Source organism: Myiozetetes cayanensis, unplaced genomic scaffold (assembly GCF_022539395.1).
Source record: "Myiozetetes cayanensis isolate MyiCay16 unplaced genomic scaffold, myiCay2020 scf716, whole genome shotgun sequence".
Taxonomy (NCBI): Eukaryota; Metazoa; Chordata; class Aves; order Passeriformes; family Tyrannidae; genus Myiozetetes; species Myiozetetes cayanensis.
The window spans coordinates 1-23,388 of NW_026087983.1; the positions used below are offsets into that span (position 1 = coordinate 1).

A 23,388-nucleotide genomic window follows, 5' to 3' on the forward strand; every position below is an offset into this window, starting at 1 on the left:
GACCACCCAGTGCCCCCCCTTGTCCAATGTCCCCTCCAGGACCCCTCTGTGCCCCCCCAGTCCTGAGACCCCCCGACCCCCCTGACCCCCCGGGCCCCCTGTCCTGTCCTCCCCACTTCCAGGGTCCCTTGTCCCCCCCAACTCCCTGTGCCCCCAGTTCCCCCGCTGTCCCCCCGTGTCCTTATCCCAGTCCCAGGACCCCCAGTTTCCCCAGCGCCACTCCCAGGACCCCCGTGTCCCGTTATCCCCCAGTTCCCGGTCCCCTCCCATTCCCGGTTTTTCCCCTCCGTGTCCCCCCTTTCCCAGCCCTGAGACCCCCCCGTTTCTCCCCAATTCCCGGTGTCCCCCCATTCCCGTGCCCCCTCCCCTCCATTCCCGTTTTCCCCCATATTCCCTGTCTCTCTCTCCCTCCCAATTCCCAGCTTCCCCCATTCCCGGTGTCTCCCCCGCCCTCACCGCTCCCTCAGCGCATCCCGGGGGTCCTGGGGTCTCCCGGATCCCGATATTCCCGGAATTCCCGCAGAAGGTCCCGCAGAAGTTCCTGATCCTTCTTTTCGTGCTCCGCAAACTTTTTCCCCTTTGTCTCTGCCCCGCCCCCCCTGGAGCTCCCCAAAATCCCCTCCCGGGACCGGGACGGCCCCCGCGCCCCCCTCCGGGCACGGCGGGAGCGGGATTTGGGATCGGGAATGGGATCGGGAACGGGGGCGGGAATGGGATGGCACCGGCAGAGGAAACGGGACGGCCCCCGCGCCCCCCTCCGGGCACGAAGGGAGCGGGATTTGGGATCGGGAATGGGATTTGGGATCGGGAATGGGATTTGGGATCGGGAATGGGATTTGGGAGCGGGAATGGGATTTGGGATCGGGAATGGGATCAGCAGTGGGAGTCAGACCTGGAATGGGAACGGGAGTGGGAGCAGGAACGGGATCGGGAGTGGGAATGGGACGGGGATCAGGATCGGGAGCAAGACCGGGAATGGGACAGGAACAGGGCTAGGATTGGGATCAGAATTGGGCTCGGGAATGGGATGAGGACTGGGGACGGGGTCAGGCCCATATAGGGAGCTGTAGGGGACCCCATTCTCCAGTCCCCTGTAGAGATCCCATTTGTAGGGCTCTATAAGGCCCCCCACTTTATGGAGCACCCCCCAATCCACAGGGACCCCCCATTTTTGGGGTCTGTAGGGCTCCTCCAATCCATAGAACCCCCCCAATCCACAGGGACCCCCCATCTTTGGGGTCTAGGGGGGATCCCCCCAACCCCTGCAGGTCCCGTACACGTGACCGAGCCGAAGCCCCGCCCCTGTCCCGCCCCTGAGATCACGTGACGCCTCGTGACCCCGCCCCCCGAGGCTCGGCACGTGTTTGGCGCCATTTCCCGTGTGGCGCGAAGCGAGGCCGGGCCTGAGGGGAGGTCACGTGACCCCGCTTTCTGGGCTTGTTTTAAGGAGGTTTGGGGGATTTTGGGGCGGTTCGAGCTCCCTAAAAGTGAGGAGGGGGTTGCAAAATCCCCCCTAAGGGTGATCTGGGGGGGAGTTGAGGGAGTTTGGGGGGGTCTGAGAGGCCCCAATGGGCTTCACCCCCGCGGGGGGGTTGGGAGGTTTTTGGGGGTATTTAGAGGGGGATTTGTGGGAGTTGATCCCCCTGAATTTGAGGAGGGGGTTTCAAAATCCCTCTGAGGGTGATTTGGGGGGGAGTGAGGGGGTTCGTGGGGTGTCTGAGAGTCCCCAATAGCCTTCACCCCCAGGGGGGTTTGGGGAGGTTTTTTGGGGTATATTGAGGGTTTTTTGGGGGGTTGACCCCTCAAAATTTGAGGGGAGGGCAGGGGAGCTTTTAAACCCCCTCTGAGGGGGAAATTGGGGGGTTGAGGGTCTAAGCCCCCAGTTGTCTCCTGGTGGAGTGTTGGGGGTCCCAATCCCCCCCTTATCCCAGGGAGGCAAATTTAGGAGTCCCCTCCCCAATTTTTCCAGGGGGAAATTTGGGGGGTGTCTCAACATTCCCCCCCCTTTTTCCTCAGAGGGGCAAATTTAGGGGGTCCCACCTCTCCCCCGGGACCCCCCAAACCTCACCCTCTTTCCCCCCTCATTTTTCCACCCCCCAGCCCCAGCCATGGCCCCCCAGCGCTCCCCCCGGACCCGAAGCTCCGGAACCTCCGGAGCCTCCGGAGCCTCCAGATCCTCCTCCGTCCCCACTGCAGGATCGGGGGCCCAGAGCAGCCCCCCCACGTCCCCCCACACCCCGTGAGTGGTGCTGGGGGCCCCAAAATTCCCCAAACCCCCCCCGGGACCCCCTTTCTTTATCAACCTTCCTTCCCACAGGGAATTCTCGTCGGATCCCGACTCCGGCAGCGACTTTGAGAGCACTCTGCCCGCCCGGAAGAGACGTGGACGCCCCCAGAGGTCCAACCAAGGGCCGGTAATTCCCTTTTTCCCCCCCTTTAAATCCTGACTTTTTCGGGAGTTACGACCCCCTTCCCCCAATTTCTCCCGGTTTTCCGGCAGATCCCGAAGCGCTCCCGGCGTTCCAATGGGAACGAGAAGAACCCGGAGGAGAATTCCCTTTTCCAGGCGGTTTTGTCGGGGAAAGCAGCGGTGGAGGTGCTTTGAAATAAAGGAGGGGGTTTGTCCCCCAAAATGAAGGGGGGAGGTGGTCCCTAAAATTAGGAGGGGGGTCCCAACGCTCCCGAATCGCCGGCAGACCTTGGTGGACGAGTGGCTGGAATTGTACAAGCGGGACCGGGAGTCAGGATTGTTGGAGCTGCTCAACTTCATCGTCAGGGCCTGCGGATGCAGAGGTGGGGTGGGGGGGGAGACCCCTAAAATGGGCGGGATGGAGGGAAAAGGGTGGGATTCTGGAGTTGGGAGGAGGGAAAATGGGAGGGAAATGGGGGAAAACGGGATGGGGAGGGCAGAAATGGGATGGGGGAAGAGAGGATTTGGGGTGTGAGATGAGGGGAAAGAGGGTTGGGATGGAGGGAAATTGAAGATTCTGAGGTTGGGATGAGGGAAAAGGAAAAAAAGCTAGGCTGGGATGAGGGAAAATGGGGGATTCTGGAGCTGGGGAAAATGGGATTTGGGAAAAGGGGGGGAAAATGGGGTGGAATGGGGGAAAATGTGAGAGTTTGGGAGTGGGGTGAGGGAAAAGAGGATTGGGATGATGGAAAAGGATTGTGAGGTTGGGATGGGGGAAAATGGGAGGGAAACGGGGAAAAAGGGGAGAAAAGAAGGATGGAATTGGAGGAAGTGGAGAATTCTGGGTTTGGGATGGAGGGAAAACAGCTGGAAAACCTGGATTGGGACCCCCCCCCCAGGTGTGGTGACCCCCGAGATGTTCCGGGAGCTGCAGAATTCCCAGATCATCCAACAGCTCACGGAGAAGTTCAAGGAGGTGCCTCGGGGGGGATCCCAAAGGCTGGGAGTGGGGGGTTTAAGGGGTTTTTAGTGGATTTGAGGGGGTTTTGACTCATCCAGTCCCCTCCAGGATTCCCCGGAGCTGCCAACGTGGAGTGGGATTTTGAGAGGATTTTGAGGGGAATGTGGGTGGTTTTGAAGGGATTTTTACTCCATTTTTTCCCAGGATTCCCCAGAGTACCCGCTGTCCCTGAGCTGCCAATGGGGAATGGGATTTTGAGGGGATTTTGGGGGATTTTGAAGGGATTCTGACTGCAGTTTTTTCCAGGACTCCCCGGAGTACCCGCTGTCCCTGAGCTGCCAACTGGGAATGGGATTTTGGGGGATTTTGAGGGGATTTTGGGGAATTTTTAGGGGATTTTGAAGGTGATTCTGACTCCGTTTTTTCCAGGACTCCCCGGAGTACCCGCTGTCCCTGAGCTGCCAATGGGGAATGGGATTTTGGGGGAATTTTGGGGGATTTTGAAGGGATTCTGACTCCGTTTTTCCCAGGACTCCCCGGAGTACCCGCTGTCCCTGAGCTGCCAATGGGGAAGGGGATTTTGAAGGGATTTTGAAGGGATTCTGACTCATTTTTTCCCAGGACTCCCCGGAGTACCCGCTGTCCCTGAGCTGCCAATGGGGAATGGGATTTTGAGGGGATTTTGAGGGGATTTGGGGGATTTTGACTCGTTTTTTCCCAGGAGTCCCCAGAGTACCCGCTGTCCCTGAGCTCGCGGCCCTGGCGCCGGTTCCGGGCGGGGTTCTCGGAGCTGGTGGCCGGGGTGGTGCGGAGGGGCCGGTACGGCGTGGTGTACGACGGCTTCCTCATGGACTCCTGGATCTCCTTCCTCACCGGGCTGTCCGACTCGCAGGTGCGCGCCTTCCGCCACACCAGCACCCTGGCAGGTACCGGGGGTTCCTTCCACAGGGGAATAACAGCCTGGGGACCCCTTTTTGCCTCATCCCAGTCTTCTTTTTGCCTGTTTTGTGCCGCGTTTCCCTCAGAATCTTCTTTTTTTGGCTGTCTGAATTCTGTTTTCTTCTGATTTTTTTCTCACTCTGCAGTTGTTTTTTCTCGTTTCTTTCTCGTTTTCCGTCAGAATTCTCTGTTTTCTTGCATCCCAATTCCTTTTGCCCTCCGTTTTTTCTCATTTTAGGCTTGGTCTTTGTTGTTTCTTTCTGGTTTTCCTTCAGAATCTTTCATTTCTTTCCATCCCAATCCCGTTTCCCCCATTTTCCCCATCCCACCGCTTTTTCACCCCTTTTTTTGCCAGTTTTTCCTCCGGATCTTACATTTTCTCAGTCCCAATCCTGATTTCCATCCATTTCGCCTCATGTCACTGTTTATTACCCACATTTTTCACCACTTTCCTCTCAGGATTCTCTGTTTTTTCCAACCTGAATCCCCTTTCCCGCGATTTTCTCCCATCCCTCCCTTTTCCCCCCATATTTTCCCTTAGGATCTTCTATTTCCTCAATCCCAATCCTATTTTCCCCCCCCTTTCCTGTCATTCCACCTGTTTTTCCCCCCGTTTTCCACGGATTTCCCCTCAGGATCCTCCATTTTCTGCCGCCCGAGTTCCGTTTCCCGCCATTTTCCCCCATCCCTCCCTCACAACCCCGATTTTTCCCCCCCCTCCCACCCCATTTTCTCTGGGTTTTCCTCCATCCCACCCCATTTTCTCTGGGTTTTCCTCCATCCCACCCGTTTCTCCCGTTATCCCCCTCCCACCCCATATTCTCTGGGTTTCTCCATCCACCGTTTCTTCCCGTTATCCCCCTCCCACCCCATTTTCTCTGGGTTTTCCTCCATCCCACCCCATTTTCTCTGGGTTTTCCTCCATCCCGCCCCGTTTTCTGGGTTTCCTCCATCCCACCCCATTTTTCTGGGTTTTCCTCCTCCCACCCCATTTTCTCTGGGTTTTCTCCATCCCACCCCATTTTCTCTGGGTTTTCCTCCATCCCGCCCCGTTTTCTCCCGGTTTCCCCGTCCCACGCCGCTCTCGCCCCGTTTCGGGGCCGTGTTCCCGGGTGGTGGCAGCGCTGAAGGCGATGACGGCGCTGGTGGAGGTGGCCCTGGACGTGCACAGCCAGCAGGAGAACACGCAGAGGCAGCTGGAGGCCGAGAGGGGGAAGGAGCTGGGCCGGAGGGGCACGGAGAAGATGGAGGCGCTGCTGGGGAAGCGCCGGGAGGTGAGGATGGGGGGCCTGGGAGGGGGCCTGGGGGCTCCGGGGCGGCCCCGAATCCCTCGGGATCGCCTTCCCACAGCTCCTGGAGCAGCAGGAGGAGATCGAGGTGCTGATGAACGTCGTGTTCAAGGGCGTGTTCGTGCACCGCTACAGGTGGGGGCACGGGAGGGGGAAGCGGAGGGGTTTGGGGAGGGATGGGGGAAAGGGGGAAAATGGAGGGGTTTGGGGTCGGGATGGGGGGAAACGGAGGGTTTAGGGGTCGGGATGGGGAAAGGGGGAAAATGGAAGGGTTTGGGGTCAGGATGGGGGAAAGGGAGGGGAAATGGAAGGGTTTGGGATTGGGATGGGGGAAAGGGGGAAAAAAGGGAGGAGTTTGAGGGCAGGGTGGGGAAAAAAACAGGAGAAAATGGAGTTGGGAAGGAGGAAAATGGGGTTGGGATGGGGGCAGACGTGGGTCCCGTGGGAATTCCCACGTGATCCCGGGAATGCCGTGGGGTTTAGGGACGTGGTGCCCGAAATCCGGGCCCTGTGCATGGAGGAGCTGGGAAAGTGGATGAGCAGATTCCCGGGATCGTTCCTGACCGACAGTTACCTCAAGTACATCGGCTGGACCCTGCACGACAAGGTGGGAGTGGGGAAAACAGGGGGAAATGGGGTGGGAATGGGGGAAAATGGGATGGGAGTGGGGAAAATTGGGGGAAATGGGGTGGGAGTGGGAAAATGGGGTGGAATTGGGGAAAATTGGGTGGGATTGGGGAAAATGGGGGAAAATGGGGTGGGAGTGGGGAAAGTAGGGTGGGAATGGGGAAAATGGGGATGGGAATGGGGAAAATGGGGAAAATGGGGTGGGAGTGGGGAAAGTGGGGTGGGAGTGGGAAACGTGGGAAAATGGGTGGGATTGGGGAAAATGGGGTGGGAATGGGAAAATTGGGGAAGTGGGGTGGATGGGAAAATGGGGGAAATGAGGTAGGAATGGGAAAATGGGGTGGGATTGGGAAAATGAGGGAAGTGGGGTGGGATTGGGGAAAATGGGGGGGGAATGGTGAAAATGGGGGTGAGAGTGGGGAAAATGGGGAGAAAATGGGGGAAACGGGGTGGGATGAGGAAAAGGAGGGTCCTGGGGGTGGGGAGGCTCCCCAGAATTCCCCAGTGCCCCTTTCCCAGCAAGGGGAGGTTCGGCTCCAGTGCGTGAAGGCGCTCCAGGGAATTTACGGGAACCCAGACGTGGCCCCGCAGCTGGAATTGTTCACTGGGAGGTTCAAGGTGAGGGGAAGGGGTTGGGATGGGGGAAAACGAGGGAAAACGAGGCTGGGGGGGATTGGGGTGTCCCCAAATCGTCCCCCTGTGTCCGTGGCAGCCCCGAATCGTGGCCATGGCCCAGGACAAGGAGCCCGAGGTGGCCCTGGAGGTGGTGAAGCTCCAGACACTCCTCGTCCTGTGAGTTTTGGGGGGTCCCAGGAGGGGTTTGGGGGTCCCAGGAGAGATTTGGGGGATCCTGGTGGGTCCAAGGAAGGATTTGGGGGGGTCCTGGGAGGGATTTTGGGAGCAGGAAGGGGGAAAATGGGAATGGGAGGGATCAGGAATGGGGGGTCAGGGTCCCTCCCCAATCCCGAATTCCCAGAGATTTGGAGGAGTTCCTGGTGGAAGAGGACGGGGGGGGGGGGAGCAGGAATTTGGGAGCAGGAATGGGAAAGAGCAGGGACTGGAGAGCAGGAATGGGTGGAATGGGAGTGGGAAAGGTGGGAATTGGGCTGCAGGCTGTGTCCCCCCTCCCCAAATGGCAGGAACGTGGAGGATTCCCTGTCGGAGGAGGATTGCCAGGGCATTTACCCCCTGGTGTTCGTGGCCAACCGCGCCCTGGCCTCAGCTGCCGGGACCTTCCTGTTCCACAGGTGCATTCCCGGGAATTCCCGTCCCTTCTGCCGTCCTTCCCGACCCCAGGGACACCCCAGAGCCTGGGAATTCCCACCCCAAACCCTTGGGATTCCCACCCCCGGGAACATCCCATTTCCCTTCCCTGCATTCCTGACCCCAGGGATGCTCCAAATCCTTTGAATTCCCCCCCCAAATCCTCAGAATTCCCACCCCAAACCCCCCAATTCCCATTCCCGTTCCACCCGTGGCTTCCCAGGAATATCCCACCCCCCTGTCCCCCCCATTCCTGACCCCTGAAGTGCTCCAAAATCTTGGGAATTCTCCCCCCCCAACCCCCCACCCCAGCCCTCAGGGAAAACATCTGGAGCCGGGGGTGGCTCCTGCCGGGAATGGGCCCGGAATGAGCTGGGAATTGGCCTTGGAATTGGCCTTGGAATGAGCTGCGGGAGCCTCCCGGCAGCTGGAATTGCGTCAGCCCTGGCCTGGCCTTGTCTGTCCCTGTCCTGTCCCTGTCCTGTCCCTGTCCCTTCCCTGACCCATCCCTGGCCCTTCCCTGACCCATCCCTGGCCCTTCCCTGGCCCATCCATGGCCCTTCCCACTCTCCTGGGAGTTGGGGGTGGGGAGGACAAGCTGTTTTGTCCCGATTTTCCCGGAACCCCACCCCTTTCTTCCCAATCCCACCCTGTTTTCCCCTTTTTCCCAATCCCACCCTGCTTTCTCCCGTTTTTCCCAATCCCACCCTGTTTTCTCCCCTTTTTCCCAATCCCACCCTGCTTTCTCCTTTTTCCCAATCCCACCCTGCTTTCTCCCATTTTTCCCAATCCCACTTTGTTTTCCCCCTTCTTTTCTGAATCCCACTCCCTTTTTTCCCACCCCTTTTTTCCCAATCCCACTTTTCCCCCTCTGTTTTTCCCATTCCCAGCTTCTGTTTTTTGCTGACTTCCTCTCATTTCTCCTTCAACTGCAGAATTCCCACTTTTCCCAATCCCACCCCATTTCTCCCCTTTTTCTCCGTTCCAATTCCATTTTTCCAGTTTTCCCCCATCCCATTCTCAAAATCCTCAGTTTCCCTCCCTTCCAGCCCCAGAATTCCCCCTTTTCCCCATTCCAGCCCCGTTTTCTCCCATTTTCCCCTCATTTTCCCTCATCCCAACCCCTTTTTTCTCGTTTCATCTCTTTTTTTGTCACTTTTTCCAGGCTCCTGGACCCCCAAAAACACGGGAATGGGAATGGGGACAACCGGACGTTCTTCAGGCGCCTCGTCACCTTCTTCCTGGACACCGAGGTGGGGGGGCAATTTTGGGAAGATGTTTTGGGGGGATTTTGGAAGGATTTGGGGGGCTTAGTTTGGGATTTTTGGGTTTTGGGATTTTGGGGTCATTTTTGGGGATCTAGGGGGTTTTGGGGGGGTTTTGGGAGGGTTCTGCAGGTGTTTTGGGGTCCCTGAGTGTCCCTGTCCCATTCCAGCTCCACAACCACGCCGTGTACCTCGTGGACAGCCTGGGGGGGGATTTGGGGTGTCCTGAGGGTGTTTTTGGGGTCCTTGAGTGTCCCTGTCCCATTCCCAGCTCCATGACCACGCCACCTACCTGGTGGACAGCCTGGGGGGGTTTGAGGGATGTTTTGGGGTCCTTGAGTGTCCCTCTCCCATTCCCAGTTCCATGAGCACGCCATGTACCTGGTGGACAGCCTGGGGGGGTTTTGGGGGATGTTTTGGGGTGTCCTGAGGGTGTTTTTGGGGTCCCTGTCCCGTTGCAGCTCCACGAGCACGCCGCCTACCTCGTGGACAGCCTGTGGGACTGTGCCGGGCCTCGGCTGCGCGACTGGGACACGGCCACGGGGCTGCTGCTGGAGCACAGCCCTGGTCAGCTACTGGGGGGACTGGGGGGCACTGGGAGGGCACTGGGAGGCACTGGGGGGCACTGGGAGATGCTGGGATGGCACTGGGACCATGAGAGCCCCACTGGGTTTTATTGGGATGGGTTTTCCTGCTCAGTACTGGGATGTGCTGGTGCATAGCGGTCCGTACCGCTCTGTACTGGCCCATACTGGTTTATACTGGTGCACAGTGATCTGTATCAGCCCGTACTGGTGTGTACTGGTCCGAACTGGTTTGGTGTCCCGTTGCAGCCCTGCAGGACCGGGAGGAGAAGGCGCTGGTGGAAGTGGTGGCCTGCAGTGCCCTGCAGGTGGCCCAGGGCCACCCCCCCGTGGGCCGCGCCGGCCCCCGCAAGGTACCGGGAACGCCGGGAAATCCGGGAATTCCGGGAATGCCGGGGGGTGGCAGTGCCAGGGGAGGGATAATTTGGGGTCCTGACGTCCTGGGTGCCCCTCCAAGGTGAGCTCCAAGGAGAGGAAGGAGCAGGAGGAGGAGAAGTCGCGGCTGAGCCGGTGCCTGATCCCGGTGCTGCCCCAGCTCCTGGAGAAGGTGGGGCCATGGGGGGGACTGGGGGAGGTTTGGGGTTTGAGGTGGAGGGGACTGGGGATACTGGGGACATGGGGGATTTCTGGGATACTGGGGAAATGGGGAATGTTTGGGATGTTTGGGATAGCGGGGAACATTTGGGATGTTTGGGATATTGGGTTGGTTTGGGGACTTTGGGGATATTTGGGGCAGTTTGGGGGGTTGTGGCCATTTGGGACTGGGGGATTTGGGATTTGGGGTCCCTGTTTGTCCCCTCCAGTTCTCGGCCGACGCCGACCCCTGCGGCCTCTCTGCTGACGGTGCTGCGGCACCTGGAGCTGGGGATGTTCCACACCGGCAGGATGGAGAAGGTGGGGCCCCCAGTCCAGCCCAGTAACCCCCCAGTCTAGCCCAGTAACGTTCCAGTGCTCCCAGTGCCATCCCAGTCCCTGCGGCACCTGGAGCTGGGGATGTTCCACACCGGCAGGATGGAGAAGGTGGGGCTCCCAGTCCAGCCCAGTTCAACCCAGTCCGTCCCAGTCTAGCCCAGTGCCTCCCAGTCCCTCCCAGTCCATCCCAGTTCCTCCCAGTCCATCCCAGTCCATCCCTGTCCCCCAGGCGCTGCTCCAGGTGCTGGTGCAGGTGCAGGAGGTGTTTGGGAAGCACCGGCAACGCCGGGTCCTGGACATCCAGTGCCCTCCCAGTGTCTCCCACTGCTCTCCCAGTGCTCTTCCAGTGCCTCCCAGTGCTCTCTCAGTGCCCTCCCAGTCCATCCCAGTCCATCCCAGTCCATCCCAGTCCATCCCTGTCCCCCAGGCGCTGCTCCAGGCTCTGGTGCAGGTGCAGGAGGTGTTTGGGAAGCACCGGCAGCGCTGGGTGCTGGACATCCCAGTGCCTCCCAGTGCCTCCCAGTCCATCCCAGTGCCTCCCAGTGCTCTCCCAGTGCTCTCCCAGTGCCTCCCAGTCCATCCCAGTGCATCCCTGTCCCCCAGGCGCTGGTGCAGGTGCTGGTGCAGGTGCAGGAGGTGTTTGGGAAGCACCGGCAGCGCTGGGTGCTGGACATCCCAGTGCCCTCCCAGTGCCTCCCAGTGCCTCCCAGTCCATCCCACTGCCCTCCCAGTGCCTCCCAGTCCATCCCAGTCCATCCCAGTGCATCCCTGTCCCCCAGGCTCTGGTGCAGGTGCTGGTGCAGGTGCAGGAGGTGTTTGGGAAGCACCGGCAGCGCCGGGTCCTGGACATCCCAGTGCCTCCCAATGCCTCCCAGTGCCTCCCAGTCCATCCCAGTGCCTCCCAGTGCCTCCCAGTCCCTCCCAGTCCATCCCAGTGCATCCCTGTCCCCCAGGCTCTGGTGCAGGTGCTGGTGCAGGTGCAGGAGGTGTTTGGGAAGCACCGGCAGCGCCGGGTCCTGGACTCGGCCTCGCGGGCCCTGCACGCCCTGTGTGACCCCCAGGTGCCCCTGCACGGCCGCGCCCGCGTCACCAGGGGCCTCCTCGGGGACAGCCTGGGGGACAGGTGCCACCTGCAGGTCACAGAGGTGCTCCAGGTACGGATGGGGGCACTGGGATGGACTGGGATAGACTGGGGTATACTGGGGTATACTGGGATAGACTGGGGTATACTGGGATAGACTGGGGTATACTGGGGTATGGGCTGGGAATGAGGGGGGGACCTGGGGACACCTTGGGGACACCCTCGGGGACAGCCTGGGGGACAGCCTGGGGGACAGGTGCCACCTGCAGGTCACAGAGGTGCTCCAGGTGAGCGTGGGGGCACTGGGGTGGACTGGGATAGACTGGGGTATGTGGGGATGTAATGGGAGAGGTGGGATACAGGGACAAGGATATGGACTGGGAATGAGGGGGGCACATGGGGACAGCCTGGGGGACAGCCTGGGGGACAGCCTGGGGGACAGGTGCCACCTGCAGGTCACAGAGGTGCTCCAGGTACCGTGGGGTCCCTGGGATGTACTGGGATAGACTGGGGTATACTGGGATATGCTGGGATATGGGCTGGGAATGAGGGAGGGGCATGGGGCTTGGGGACACCTCAGGAACACCTCAGGGACAGCCTGGGGGACACCCTGGGGGACAGGTGCCACCTGCAGGTCACAGAGGTGCTCCAGGTACGGATGGGGGCACTGGGATGGACTGGGATAGACTGGGGTATACTGGGGTATGGGCTGGGAATGAGGGGGGCACATGGGGACACCTTGGGGACACCCTGGGGGACAAGTGGCACCTGCAGGTCACAGAGGTGCTCCAGGTGAGCGTGGGAATGCTGGGATGGACTGGGGTATACTGGGATAGACTGGGATATGGGCTGGGAATGAGGGGGGCACATGGGGACACCTTGGGGACACCTCGGGGACAGCCTGGGGGACAGACTGGGGGACAGGTGCCACCTGCAGGTCACAGAGGTGCTCCAGGTACACATGGGGGTGCTGGGATATACTGGGATAGACTGGGGTATACTGGGATAGATGGGGTATACTGGGATATGGGCTGGGAATGAGGGGGGGACATGGGGACACTGTAGGGGACACCTGGGGGACAGCCTGGGGGACAGGTGCCACCTGCAGGTCACAGAGGTGCTCCAGGTACACGTGGGGTCCCTGGGATGTACTGGGATAGACTGGGGTATACTGGGATATGCTGGGATATGGGCTGGGAATGAGGGGGGCACATGGGGACACCTTGGGGACACCTCAGGAACAGTCTGGGGGACAGCCTGGGGGACACCCTGGGGGACAGGTGGCACCTGCAGGTCACAGAGGTGCTCCAGGTGGGAATGGGGGCACTGGGATATACTGGGGTGTACTGGGATATGGGCTGGGAATGAGGGGGGGGCATAGGAACACCTCGGGGACACCTCGGGGACACCTCAGGAACAGTCTGGGGGACAGCCTGGGGGACAGGTGGCACCTGCAGGCCACAGAGGTGCTCCAGGTGGGGATGGGAAGGGCTGGGAATGTTGGGATCCGGGCTGGGAACGTTGGGAATGTCGGGAATGTCCCCCCCCAGGCGGAGGCCCCCGACGAGGAGGATCTTTACGGGCTGGCCACCACCCTGAGGAGGATCTCGGCCCTCTTCAAGTGAGGGGGACACGGGGACAGCTGGGGGGGCTTGGGGGGATTGGAGGGGATTGGGGATATTGGGGACGTTTGGGGGGGTTTGGGACATTGGGAACGGGGGGACGTCGGTGCCCCCAAATCCCCCCAATGTCCCCAAATCCCCCCAACGTCCCCTGCTGTCCCCAACGTCCCCTGCTGTCCCCAACGTCCCCAGTGGGCACGACCTGACCCCCTGGAAGCTCTTTGGTCCCTGTTCCCGCCTGCTCCGGCACGCCGTGGACACGGGAGAGCTGCCCCCGCAGGTGGGACCCTGGGGGACGGATGGGACCCTTGGGGACCCTGCTGGGACCCTTGGGGGGCAGATGGGACCCTTGGGGACATTACTGGGACCCTTGGGGATGGATGGGACCCCTGGGGGACGGATGGGACCCTTGGGGACCCTGCTGGGGCCCTGGGGGGCGGATGGGACCCTTGGGGGACGGATGGGACCCTTGGGGATGGATGGGACCCTTGGGGACCCTGCTGGGACCCTTGGGGATGGATGGGACCCTTGGGGACCCTGCTGGGACCCTTGGGGACCCTGCTGGGACCCTTGGGGGCGGATGGGACCCTTGGGGACCCTGCTGGGACCCTTGGGGGACACTGCTGGGACCCTGGGGGATGGATGGGACCCTTGGGGACCCTGCTGGGACCCTTGGGGACCCTGCTGGGACCCTTGGGGATGGATGGGACCCTTGGGGACACTGCTGGGACCCTGGGGACCCTGCTGGGACCCTGGGGGATGGATGGGACCCTTGGGGACCCTGCTGGGACCCTTGGGGACCCTGCTGGGACCCTGGGGGACAGATGGGACCCTTGGGGACCCTGCTGGGACCCTGGGGACCCTGCTGGGGCCGCAGTGGGGCAGCTGCTGTGCCCGGGCTGTCCCCAGGTGACGGTGCCCGCCCTGTCCTGCCTGTTCTTCCACGTGCTGTGGGAGCTGTCGCGCCTGCCCGGCCCCGACGTCCCCCAGGTCAGCCCCTGCCCCCACAGGGGGGATCCAGAACCTTCTGCCGCTCTCCAAACCCTTCCAGAACCTTCCCCTGCTTTCGAAGCCCTTCTCCCACCCAATTCCCCATTCCCAGGCCCCACAGATCCTCCCCAAATGCCCCCAAATCCTCCCAAAATCCCCCAAATCCCCCCAGATCCTCCCAAAATCCCTCAAATCCCCCCAAATCCCCCCAGATCCTCCCCAAATGCCCCCAAATCCTCCCAAATTCCTCAATCCCCAGATCCTCCCAAATGCCCTAAATCCTCCCCAAATGCCCCAAATCCTCCCCCAAATGCCCCCAGATCCTCCCCAAATGCCCCCAAATCCTCCCAAAATCCCCCAAATCCCCCCAGATCCTCCCAAATGCCCCCAAATCCTCCCAAATTCCCTCCAATCCCCCCAATCCCCCGTTCCAGGCTGAGCTGCAGAGTCTCCGCTCCAAGGCCCTGTCCCTGCTGTCCCTGTGCCAGAGCTGCCTCAGCGACCCCAGCCATGCCCTGCCAGGAGCAGGTGGGGGATTTGGAGGGGATTTGGGGGGACTAGGGGGCTTAGGAGTCCTAGTGGGGTTTGGTCTGAGTTGGATCCCAATCCCATTCCCATCCTGTTTCCAGGTGTTTGTGGTGCTGAGTGACCTGCTGGTGGTGCTGGGGGGGGATTTTAGGGTGGGGTTTTTTTGGGATTTCTGGGCAGTTTTGAGGTTTTTGGGGCTGTGCAGTTGGGATTTGTGTTCCCATCCCATCCCAATCCCATCCTAATCCTGTTCCCAGGCGTTCGTGGTGCTGAGTGACCTGCTGGTGGTGCTGGGGGGGGTGGATTTGGGTGTTTTGGGTTGTTTTTTTGTGGGATTTCTGGGCAGTTTTGAGGTTTTTGGGGCTGTGCAGCTGGGATTTGTGTTCCCATCCCATCCCAATCCCATCCCAATCCCATCCCAATCCCATCCCCAGGCGTTCATGGTGCTGAGTGACCTGCTGGTGGTGCTGGGGGGGGTGGATTGGGGTGTTTTGGGTTGACTTTTTGTGGGATTTTTGGGCAGTTTTGAGGTTTTTGGGGCTGTGCAGTTGGGATTTGTGTTCTCATCCCATCCCAATCCCGTCCCAATCCCGTCCCCAGGCGTTCGTGGTGCTGAGTGACCTGCTGGTGGTGCTGGGGGTGTTTTGGGTTGATTTTTTGTGGGATTTTTGGGCAGTTTTGAGGTTTTTGGGGCTGTGCAGCTGGGATTTGTGTTCCCATCCCATCCCATCCCATCCCCAGGCGTTCGTGGTGCTGAGTGACCTGCTGGGGGTGCTGGGGGGGGGTGTGGATTGGGGTGTTTTGGGTTGTTTTTTTGTGGGATTTCTGGGCAGTTTTGAGGTTTTTGGGGCTGTGCAGTTGGGATTTGTGTTCCCATCTCATCCCAATCCCATCCCCATCCCGTCCCCAGGCGTTTGTGGTGCTGAGTGACCTGCTGGTGGTGCTGGGGGGGGATTTTAGGGTGTTTTTTTGTGGGGTTTCTGGGCAGTTCTGAGGTTTTTGGGGCTGTGCAGTTGGGATTTGTGTTCCCATCCCATCCCAATCCCATCCCCATCCCATTCCCAGGCGTTCGTGGTGCTGAGTGACCTGCTGGTGGTGCTGGGGGGGGGTGTGGGGTGGGGTGTTTTGGGTTGGTTTTTTGTGGGATTTCTGGGCAGTTTTGAGGTTTTTGGGGCTGTGCAGTTGGGATTTGTGTTCCCATCCCATCCCAATCCCATCCCAATCCCATCCCAATCCCATCCCCATCCCATTCCCAGGCGTTCGTGGTGCTGAGTGACCTGCTGGTGGTGCTGGGCCCGCGCCTGCCGCGGGTGGGGGGGCCGTGGCTGGAGCGCCTGGTGCTGCCGGTGGATCCGGGGCTGCATTCCCAGCTCGCCGCCGTGCTCATGGATCGCGTCTTCCAGCACCCCCCGGAGCCCCCCCGGCCCCGGGACACGGGTGGGTCCAGCCCGGGATCCCTCATTCCATGGTCCCTGGATCCCACAGTTCTGGGATCCCTCATTCCATGGTCCCTGGATCCCACAGTTCTGGGATCCCTCATTCCATGGTCCCTGGATCCCACAGTTCTGGGATCCCTCATTCCATGGTCCCTGGATCCCATCCCAGGATCCCTCATTCCATCACTCCTTGGATCCCACAGTTCTGGGATCCCTCATTCCATCAGTCCTTGGATCCCATCCCAGGATCCCTCATTCCATGGTCCCTGGATCCCACAGTTCTGGGATCCCTCATTCCATCGCTCCCTGGATCCCACAGTTCTGGGATCCCTCATTCCATTGAGCCCTGGATCCCACAGTTCTGGGATCCCTCATTCCATGGTCCCTGATGGATCCCACAGTTCTGGGATCCCTCATTCCATGGTCCCTGGATCCCACAGTTCTGGGATCCCTCATTCCCTCAGTCCTTGGATCCCACAGTTCTGGGATCCCTCATTCCATCAGTCCTTGGATCCCACAGTTCTGGGATCCCTCATTCCATCAGTCCTTGGATCCCATCCCAGGATCCCTCATTCCATGGTCCCTGATGGATCCCATGATTCCAGGATCCCTCATTCCATGGTCCCTGATGGATCCCATGATACCAGGATCCCTCATTCCATCAGTCCCTGATGAGTCCCACAATTCCAGGATTCCCCCATCCCTGACCCCACCATTCCCAGAGGTCGCTCCGGACGCTCCCCAAGGTCCTTCCCCACCTTCCTTATCCCAGGATTCCGTGATCCCATCGCCCCACCACCCCTGGATCCCTCCATCCCCGGATCCCTCCCTCCTGAGATTCCTCCATCCCGAGATTCCCTCATCCCACATTCCCAGAGGTTCAGGTCTCCATTCCCAGGGGTGGAACTCGGTGCTCCCCGGGGTCCTTCCCCACCTTCCCTATCCCGGGACTCTGTGACCCCACCACCCCCGACTCCCACGACCCCAGAGCCCGGAATTCCCGGAATTCCCTGATTCCCTGCTCTCCTGTGTGCAGAGGAGGCCGAGGCCGGGCTGGGGGAGCTGCAGCAGCGCCGGCGGCTCCTGGCGGGGTTCTGTAAACTGGTGATCCACGAGGGGCTGGAGATCCGGGCAGCATCGGATCTGTTCAAACACTACGGAAAGGTTTGGGAATAACAGCAATTCCAGGGAATCTGGGGGGTCTGGAACATTCCAGGGGTTCTGTAAACTGGTGATCCACGAGGGGCTGGAGATCCGGGCAGCATCGGATCTGTTCAAACACTACGGAAAGGTTTGGGAATAACAGGGAATCTGGGGGGTCTGGGGGGTCTGGAACATTCCAGGGATTCTAGGGGTTCCAGGGGTTCTGTAAACTGGTGATCCACGAGGGGCTGGAGATCCGGGCGGCCTCGGACCTGTTCAAACACTACAGAAAGGTTTGGGAATAACAGGGAATCCAGGGAATCTGGGACATTCCAGGGGTTCCAGGGAATCTGGGGGCATTCCAGGGGTTCTGTAAACTGGTGATCCACGAGGGGCTGGAGATCCGGGCGGCCTCGGACCTGTTCGAACACTACGGAAAGGTTTGGGATTGCCAGGAATTCCAGGGGTTCCAGGGATTCCAGGGGTTTCCAGGGGGGCTCCAGGGAACCTCCAGGGCTTTTCCAAAGGGGCTCCGGGGGGGTTTCCCGAAGGTTCCGGGGGTCTCCAGGGGGGTTTCCGGGGTGTTCCAGAAGGTTCCTCCTGTCCCTGAGGGCTCCAGGGGGCTCTCCAGGGATCTTTGGTGCCCTCCCATTCCCAGTTCCACGGGGATTTCGGGGACATCCTGAAGGAGACGCTGCGCTGGACGCGGGACATGGATCGCATGGAATGGGCCCGGACCCTCCTGCTCAGCCTCCAGCAGGTCCGGGGGGCTCCAGGAGATCCTTGGATCATCCAGAGGGTCTGGGGGGCTCCAGGAGATCCCTTGGATCATCCTGGGGGGCTCCAGGAGATCCCTTGGATCATCCAGAGGGTCTGGGGGGCTCCAGGAGATCCTTGGATCATCCAGAGGGGCTGGGGGGGCTCCAGGAGATCCTTGGATCATCCAGAGGGGCCTGGGGGGGCTCCAGGAGATCCTTGGATCATCCACAGGGGCCTGGGGGGCTCCAGGAGATCCTTGGATCATCCAGACGGGCCTGGGGGGGCTCCAGGAGATCCTTGGATCATCCAGAGGGGCCTGGGGGGCTCCAGGAGATCCTTGGATCATCCAGAGGGTCCTGGGGGGCTCCAGGAGATCCTTGGATCATCCAAGGGGCCTGGGGGGGCTCCAGGAGATCCTTGGATCATCCAGAGGGTCTGGGGGGGCTCCAGGAGGTTTTTGGGGGGCTCCAGGAAATCCCTTGGATCATCCAGAGGGGCCTGGGGGGCTCCAGGAGGTTTTGGGGATCTCCAGGGGGTTTTCCAGGTGGTTTTTGGGGTCTCCAGGAGATCCCTTGGGTTATCCCGGTATTCCCGGAGGTCCCCCCGACCCCCTCCCCCCCTTTTCCAGCTGCTGACGGAGCTGCTGCTCCAGCAGGGCCCCCAGATCCGGGGGCTCCCGGAATTCCAGGAGATCCGGGACCTGGCCCGGCGCTTCTCCCTCTTCTTCAGCCTCCACCGGCTGCGCAACCGCCCGGCCCTGCTGGGCCTGCACAGGTCTGGGAATGCCGGGAATTCCGGGGAATTCTGGGAATTCTGGGCTGGGGGGAGCCGAGGGGGGTCCTTAAACAAAAAAATCCCACAGGAATTGGGGGGGAAAACGGGATTGGGGGGGTGAACGAGGAGGGAAAAGAGCTGAGGGGCCTGCCCTCGGAAATCCGGGAATTGGGGGATTTGGGGGGATCCTGGGGGGATATTTGGGGTTCTTTTTGGGGGTCTCGGGGTGGTTCGGGGTGGGTTGGGGGTTCTCAGGGAGTTTTGGGGATCTTTGGGGTTGTTTTCCGGTGGTGGTGGGGATTTTGGGGTGGTTTTGGGGGATTGTGGGTGTCCCTGGGGTGGTTTTGGGGGATTTTGGGTGTCCCTGGGGTGGTTTTGGGGATTGTGGGTGTCCCTGGGGTGGTTTTGGGGGTTTTGGGTGTCCTTGGGGTGGTTTTGGGGGATTCTGGGGTGGTTTTGGGGTGGTTTTGGGGGTTTTGGGTGGTTTTGGGGTGGTTTTGGGGTGGTTTTGGGGGATTGTGGGTGTTGGGGTGGTTTTGGGGGATTTTGGGGTGGTTTGGGGTGTCCTTGGGTGTTTTTGGGGTGGTTTGGGGTGTTTTTGGGGTGGTTTGGGGCGGTTTTGGGGTGTGACCCCCCTGTCCCCTCAGGGAGGGGATCCAGTTTGCCTTCCAGGAGCCCCCAGACCCCGAGGTTGGGGAGGGGGTGCCCCTGAACTTGCCCTTCCTGGAGGTGCTGAGCGAGTTCTCCCCGAGGCTGCTGCGCCCCGACAAGGCCCTGCTGTGAGGGGATGGGGGCTTTGGGGGGCTTGGGGGGCTTTGGGGGGCTCTTGGGGGGCTTTGGGGGCTTTGGGGGGCTTTGGGGGGCTTTGGGGCCTTTCCTGGGGTCTCCTTTGGGATCTTTTGGGTTCTTTTTCCAGGATTATTTTAGGACCTTTTGGGGCCTCCTTTGGCAAAGTTTTGGGGTGTTTTTCAGGATCTTTTCAGGGTCTCTTTTGGGATCTCTTGGGGTCTGTTTTGGGGTCTCAGGACGCTGTTTTTGGGGTTGTGTTTGGGTTGAGTTTTGGGGTGAGTTTTGGAGTGAATTTTGGGGGGTGTTTTGGAGTGAGTTTTGGGGTGTGTTTTGGGGTGTTTTGGGGTGAGTTTTGGGCTGTGTTTTGTGATGAGTTTTGGGATGAATTTTGGGGTGTTTTGGGATGAATTTTGGGGTGTGTTTTGGGGTGTTCTGGGGTGAGTTTTGGGGTGAGTTTTGGGATGAGTTTTGGGATGAATTTTGGGGTGTTTTGGGATGAGTTTTGGGTTGTGTTTTGGGGTGAGTTTTGGGATGAGTTTTGGGGTGTTTTGGGGGGTGTTTTGGGATGAATTTTGGGATGTTTTGGGGTGAGTTTTGGGGTGTTTTGGGGTGAATTTTGGGGTGAGTTTTGGGGTGAGTTTTGGGATGAATTTTGGGGTGTTTTAGGGTGTGTTTTGGGGTGAGTTTTGGGTTGAGTTTTAGAGTGAGTTTTGGGATGAATTTTGGGGTGTTTTGGGGTGAGTTTTGGGAAGAATTTTGGGGTGTTCTGGGGTGTGTTTTGGGGTGAGTTTTGGGGTGTTTTGGGATGAATTTTTGTGTGTTTTGGGGTTTGTTTTGGGGTCTCAGGACACTCTATTTTTGGGCTCCAGGCTGTCCTTCGTGGAGCGGACGCTGCAGGAGCGGGGGGGGCTCCCCCCGGGGGTGTCCCCGTGGCCCCCCCTCGTCACCTACCGGCAATCCCTGAGCCCCCAGGGCGGGGGGGAAACCCCCCCTGAGCCCCCCCGGGCCAAGAGACCCCGCCCCAGGGGTCAGCACCCCAAATTTGGGGGGAATGGGGGGGTTTGGGGGGTCCTGGGTGGAGGGAGAGCCCCAAATTGGGGGGTTTGGGGTGGATATTTGGGGTCCTGGGGGTCGAGGGGGCCCCAATTTGGGGGTTCCTCCAAATTGGGGCCCCCTCGACTCCCAGGACTCCCCAGGATTTTGGGGGTCTTGGGGTTGTTTTTGGGGTCCTTCTGAGCCCCCAGACTCATCTTTAGGGTGTCCCCCAGAAACGCCCTCAGAGCCCCCCAGTTCCAGCCCGTGGCCCCAGGAGCCCCCTCACCTCCACTGCCCTCAGGGGGCCCCCCAAAATCAGCCGGGACCGCCCCCAAACCCCAGGTGAGAGAGACTCCCCAAAATACTCCCCCCAAATAAACCCCCCACAAAATGAGGGAGACCTCCCAAAATGAGGGGGACTCCCAAAGTGACCCCCCTCCCAGGAATTCCCCCTGCAGCAGCAGCTCCGTCCTGTCCCGAGGATCCCGGTGAGGGGGATTTGGGGGATTTTGGGTCTGGGGGTCCTGGGGGGAACTTGGGGGTTTTTGGGAGGGGAAGTTTTGGGTCCTGGGGGAGTGTTTGGGGTCTGGGGGCTTGGGGAGGATTTTGGGGGTGTTTTTGTGGGGGGATTTAAGGTGGGTGTTGGAGGGCTTGGAGTGATTCTGAGGGGGTCCCTGAATCTTTTTGGGGGGTCTCACAACCCCCCTCCCAAAAATCCCCCAAACAAAGCCTGAGCCTGATGGAGGGAGGAGGAGGAGGAAGAGGAGGAAGAGGAGGAGGAGCCCCCAGAATCCACCCAGGGTGAGCCCCTTCCCAAAAAATACTCCCCAGACCCCCTTCAAATTTTGGGATCCCGAATTTTGGACCCCCTGAGCTCTGTGACCCCCAGACCCCCAGAACCCCCGGGACCTTTTCGACGTCTCCGCCTTTGACCTCCAGGTGAGTTTTTGGGGGGCCCCCAAATTTTGGGGGTTGGGGAGAGCCTCCCCTCTGGGGCCTCTGAGGAAGGGACCCCAAAAAACAACCTTTTTTTTGCCCATTTTCTGCTGTTTTCACCCCAAAATTTGTGTCCCCCCCCCGTTTGAAACCACTTTTTGGGGCTCATTTTGGGGGGGCTTTGGGGGTCCCCCCAAATCTTGGGGGGTCTCCCCCCCCGTTTTTCTTCCAGGACTTCTGAGGACGGACCCACCAAAAAAACCCACCAGTTTTTTCCTGTTTTCTGCCGTTTTCACCCCAAAATTTGTCCCCCCTCTCCCCCCCCGTTTGATGCCGGTTAATGACGACATTTTGGGGTGAATTTGGGGGCGTTTTGGTGCTCCCCCCAAATTATTGAGGAGGGGGAGTCTCAGTGCCCCCCTCCCCCTCCAGGGCCTCTAAGGAAGGGCCCCTGGAAAAAACCACCAGTTTTTTTTCCTGTTTTCTGCTGTTTACACCCCAAAATTTGTGTTCCCCCCCACAGTTAATAAATTACAGCTTGAGTGGTTTTGGGGGGGAATTTGGGGATAAAGTTTCAGGGGTTTTTTGGGGGCTCCGTCTCCCAGATTTTGGGGGTCTCCCCTCCAGCCCCTCTGTTGAATAAACTCTAAAAACCCACCCCTGTTTTTGCTCTATTTATTCTCATTTTCACCCCAAAACTCATCTACTTTCAAGTTAATAAAGAATTGAGCATTTGGGGGGCAAATCTGGGGGGTTTTGGGGTCCCTCCCAGTATTTTGGGGGGTTCTCCCACCCCCTTCTGGGGAGATTTTGGGGGTGGAAATTGGGATCTTGGGGTGGGGAGGGGTCACAGCGACAGGTGCCCCAAAAATAAGCAGAAAAAGGGGTTTATTGGTAAAAACTATTATTATTATTATTATTACAAAACAAAGCTCTGAACAAAAACATTCGGGGGGGGGGGATTTTGGGGGACCCCCCCCAAACTGAAGTGACACAGGTGAGGGTGGGAGGGGTCACTGGGTGTATTTTGGGGTGGATTTGGGGTATTTTGGGGGTATTTTGGGGTGGATTTGGGGTATTTTGGGGTGGATTTGGGGTATTTTGGAGTGGTTTTGGGTTATTTTAGGGGTATTTTTGGGGTGGATTTGGGGTATTTTGGGGTCTGTCACACGAAGGTGACGGTGGTCCTGGCGGGGTTCACCTGCAGCACGTTGAGCTGCTCGTACTCCTGCAGGGCCTGCGTGACCTGGGCGGGGGTGAAGCCCCTCGTGCCCAGCAGGGCCAGGGCCTGGGGCAGCGACACCGAGCGGGCCCCGGGACCCCCCAGTTCCCTCAGCACCCCCAGGATCGCCTCCGACGGGCGCTGCGGCCTGGGGGGGGCACGGCGGGGTCAGGGGGGGGGCACCCCCACCTTGTCCCCTCCGCGTCACAAACATCCCCCAAATCCCCTCCCAGGGTGCCGAAAACCCACCAAGGTCACCCCTGTCCCCAGTCCCTCCAACGTCCCTTGAAGTCCAGTGTCCCAAAATCCCCTCAGATACCCCCAAATCCTTCTCAGTGTCCCCAAAATCCCCCCAAATCCTTCTCAGTGTCCCCAAAATCCCCTGAGAACCCCCCAAATCCTTCTCAGTGTCCCCAAAATCCCCCCCAATCCCTTCAGTGTCCCCCAAGTCCTCATTCCCCCCCCGGTGTCCCCACCTGTGCTGCTGGGTCCTGTCCCCCTGCAGGGACTCCCGGGCCGCCTCGAGCAGCCTCATGGCCTCACTCACGTCCTCCTTCTCCACCACGTCCCCCAAACGCAGCCGGGCCTGGGGGCACGGCGGGGTCAGCACCCGAAAACACCCCCAAAACCACCCCCAAAACCTCCCAAAACCCCCCCAAAACCTCCCAAAACCACCCCCAAAACCTCCTCAAAACCTCCCAAAAACCTCCCAAAACCAACCCCAAAACCTCCTCAAAAATTCCCAAAAACCTCCAGGCCCCAGGGCCATCCTCAAGACCGCCTGAATGCCCCCAAAGACCCATCAGAGATGACCCCCAGGGAC

General features: G+C 59.8%; 2 protein-coding genes across 2 annotated transcripts; one reads left to right on the top strand and one right to left on the bottom strand.

Moving 5' to 3' along the window:
• The first annotated feature begins 2,108 nt into the window (after window positions 1-2,108).
• On the top strand, window positions 2,109-21,350 carry LOC126652246 (cohesin subunit SA-3-like). The gene is given in 31 exon segments (XM_050338918.1): window positions 2,109-2,239; window positions 2,318-2,414; window positions 2,501-2,596; window positions 2,697-2,793; window positions 3,310-3,386; window positions 4,093-4,297; window positions 5,433-5,584; window positions 5,661-5,734; window positions 6,083-6,206; window positions 6,746-6,844; window positions 6,939-7,018; window positions 7,366-7,473; window positions 8,655-8,742; window positions 9,216-9,321; window positions 9,588-9,691; window positions 9,796-9,885; window positions 10,142-10,159; window positions 10,161-10,232; window positions 11,204-11,404; window positions 12,882-12,952; window positions 13,146-13,233; window positions 13,863-13,943; window positions 14,378-14,521; window positions 15,728-15,908; window positions 16,944-17,071; window positions 17,709-17,810; window positions 18,438-18,583; window positions 19,231-19,362; window positions 20,242-20,399; window positions 20,641-20,749; window positions 21,347-21,350. Coding segments are annotated over 31 exon segments (3,363 nt in total).
• A 799-nt stretch (window positions 21,351-22,149) lies between these two features.
• LOC126652245 (DNA replication licensing factor mcm7-B-like) lies at window positions 22,150-23,151 on the bottom strand (the record flags this gene model as incomplete). Its single annotated transcript, XM_050338917.1, has 2 exons — window positions 22,150-22,713; window positions 23,042-23,151. Coding segments are annotated over 2 exons (315 nt in total), but the record flags the coding sequence as incomplete, so codon positions are not given.
• Between the last annotated feature and the right edge of the window lie 237 nt (window positions 23,152-23,388).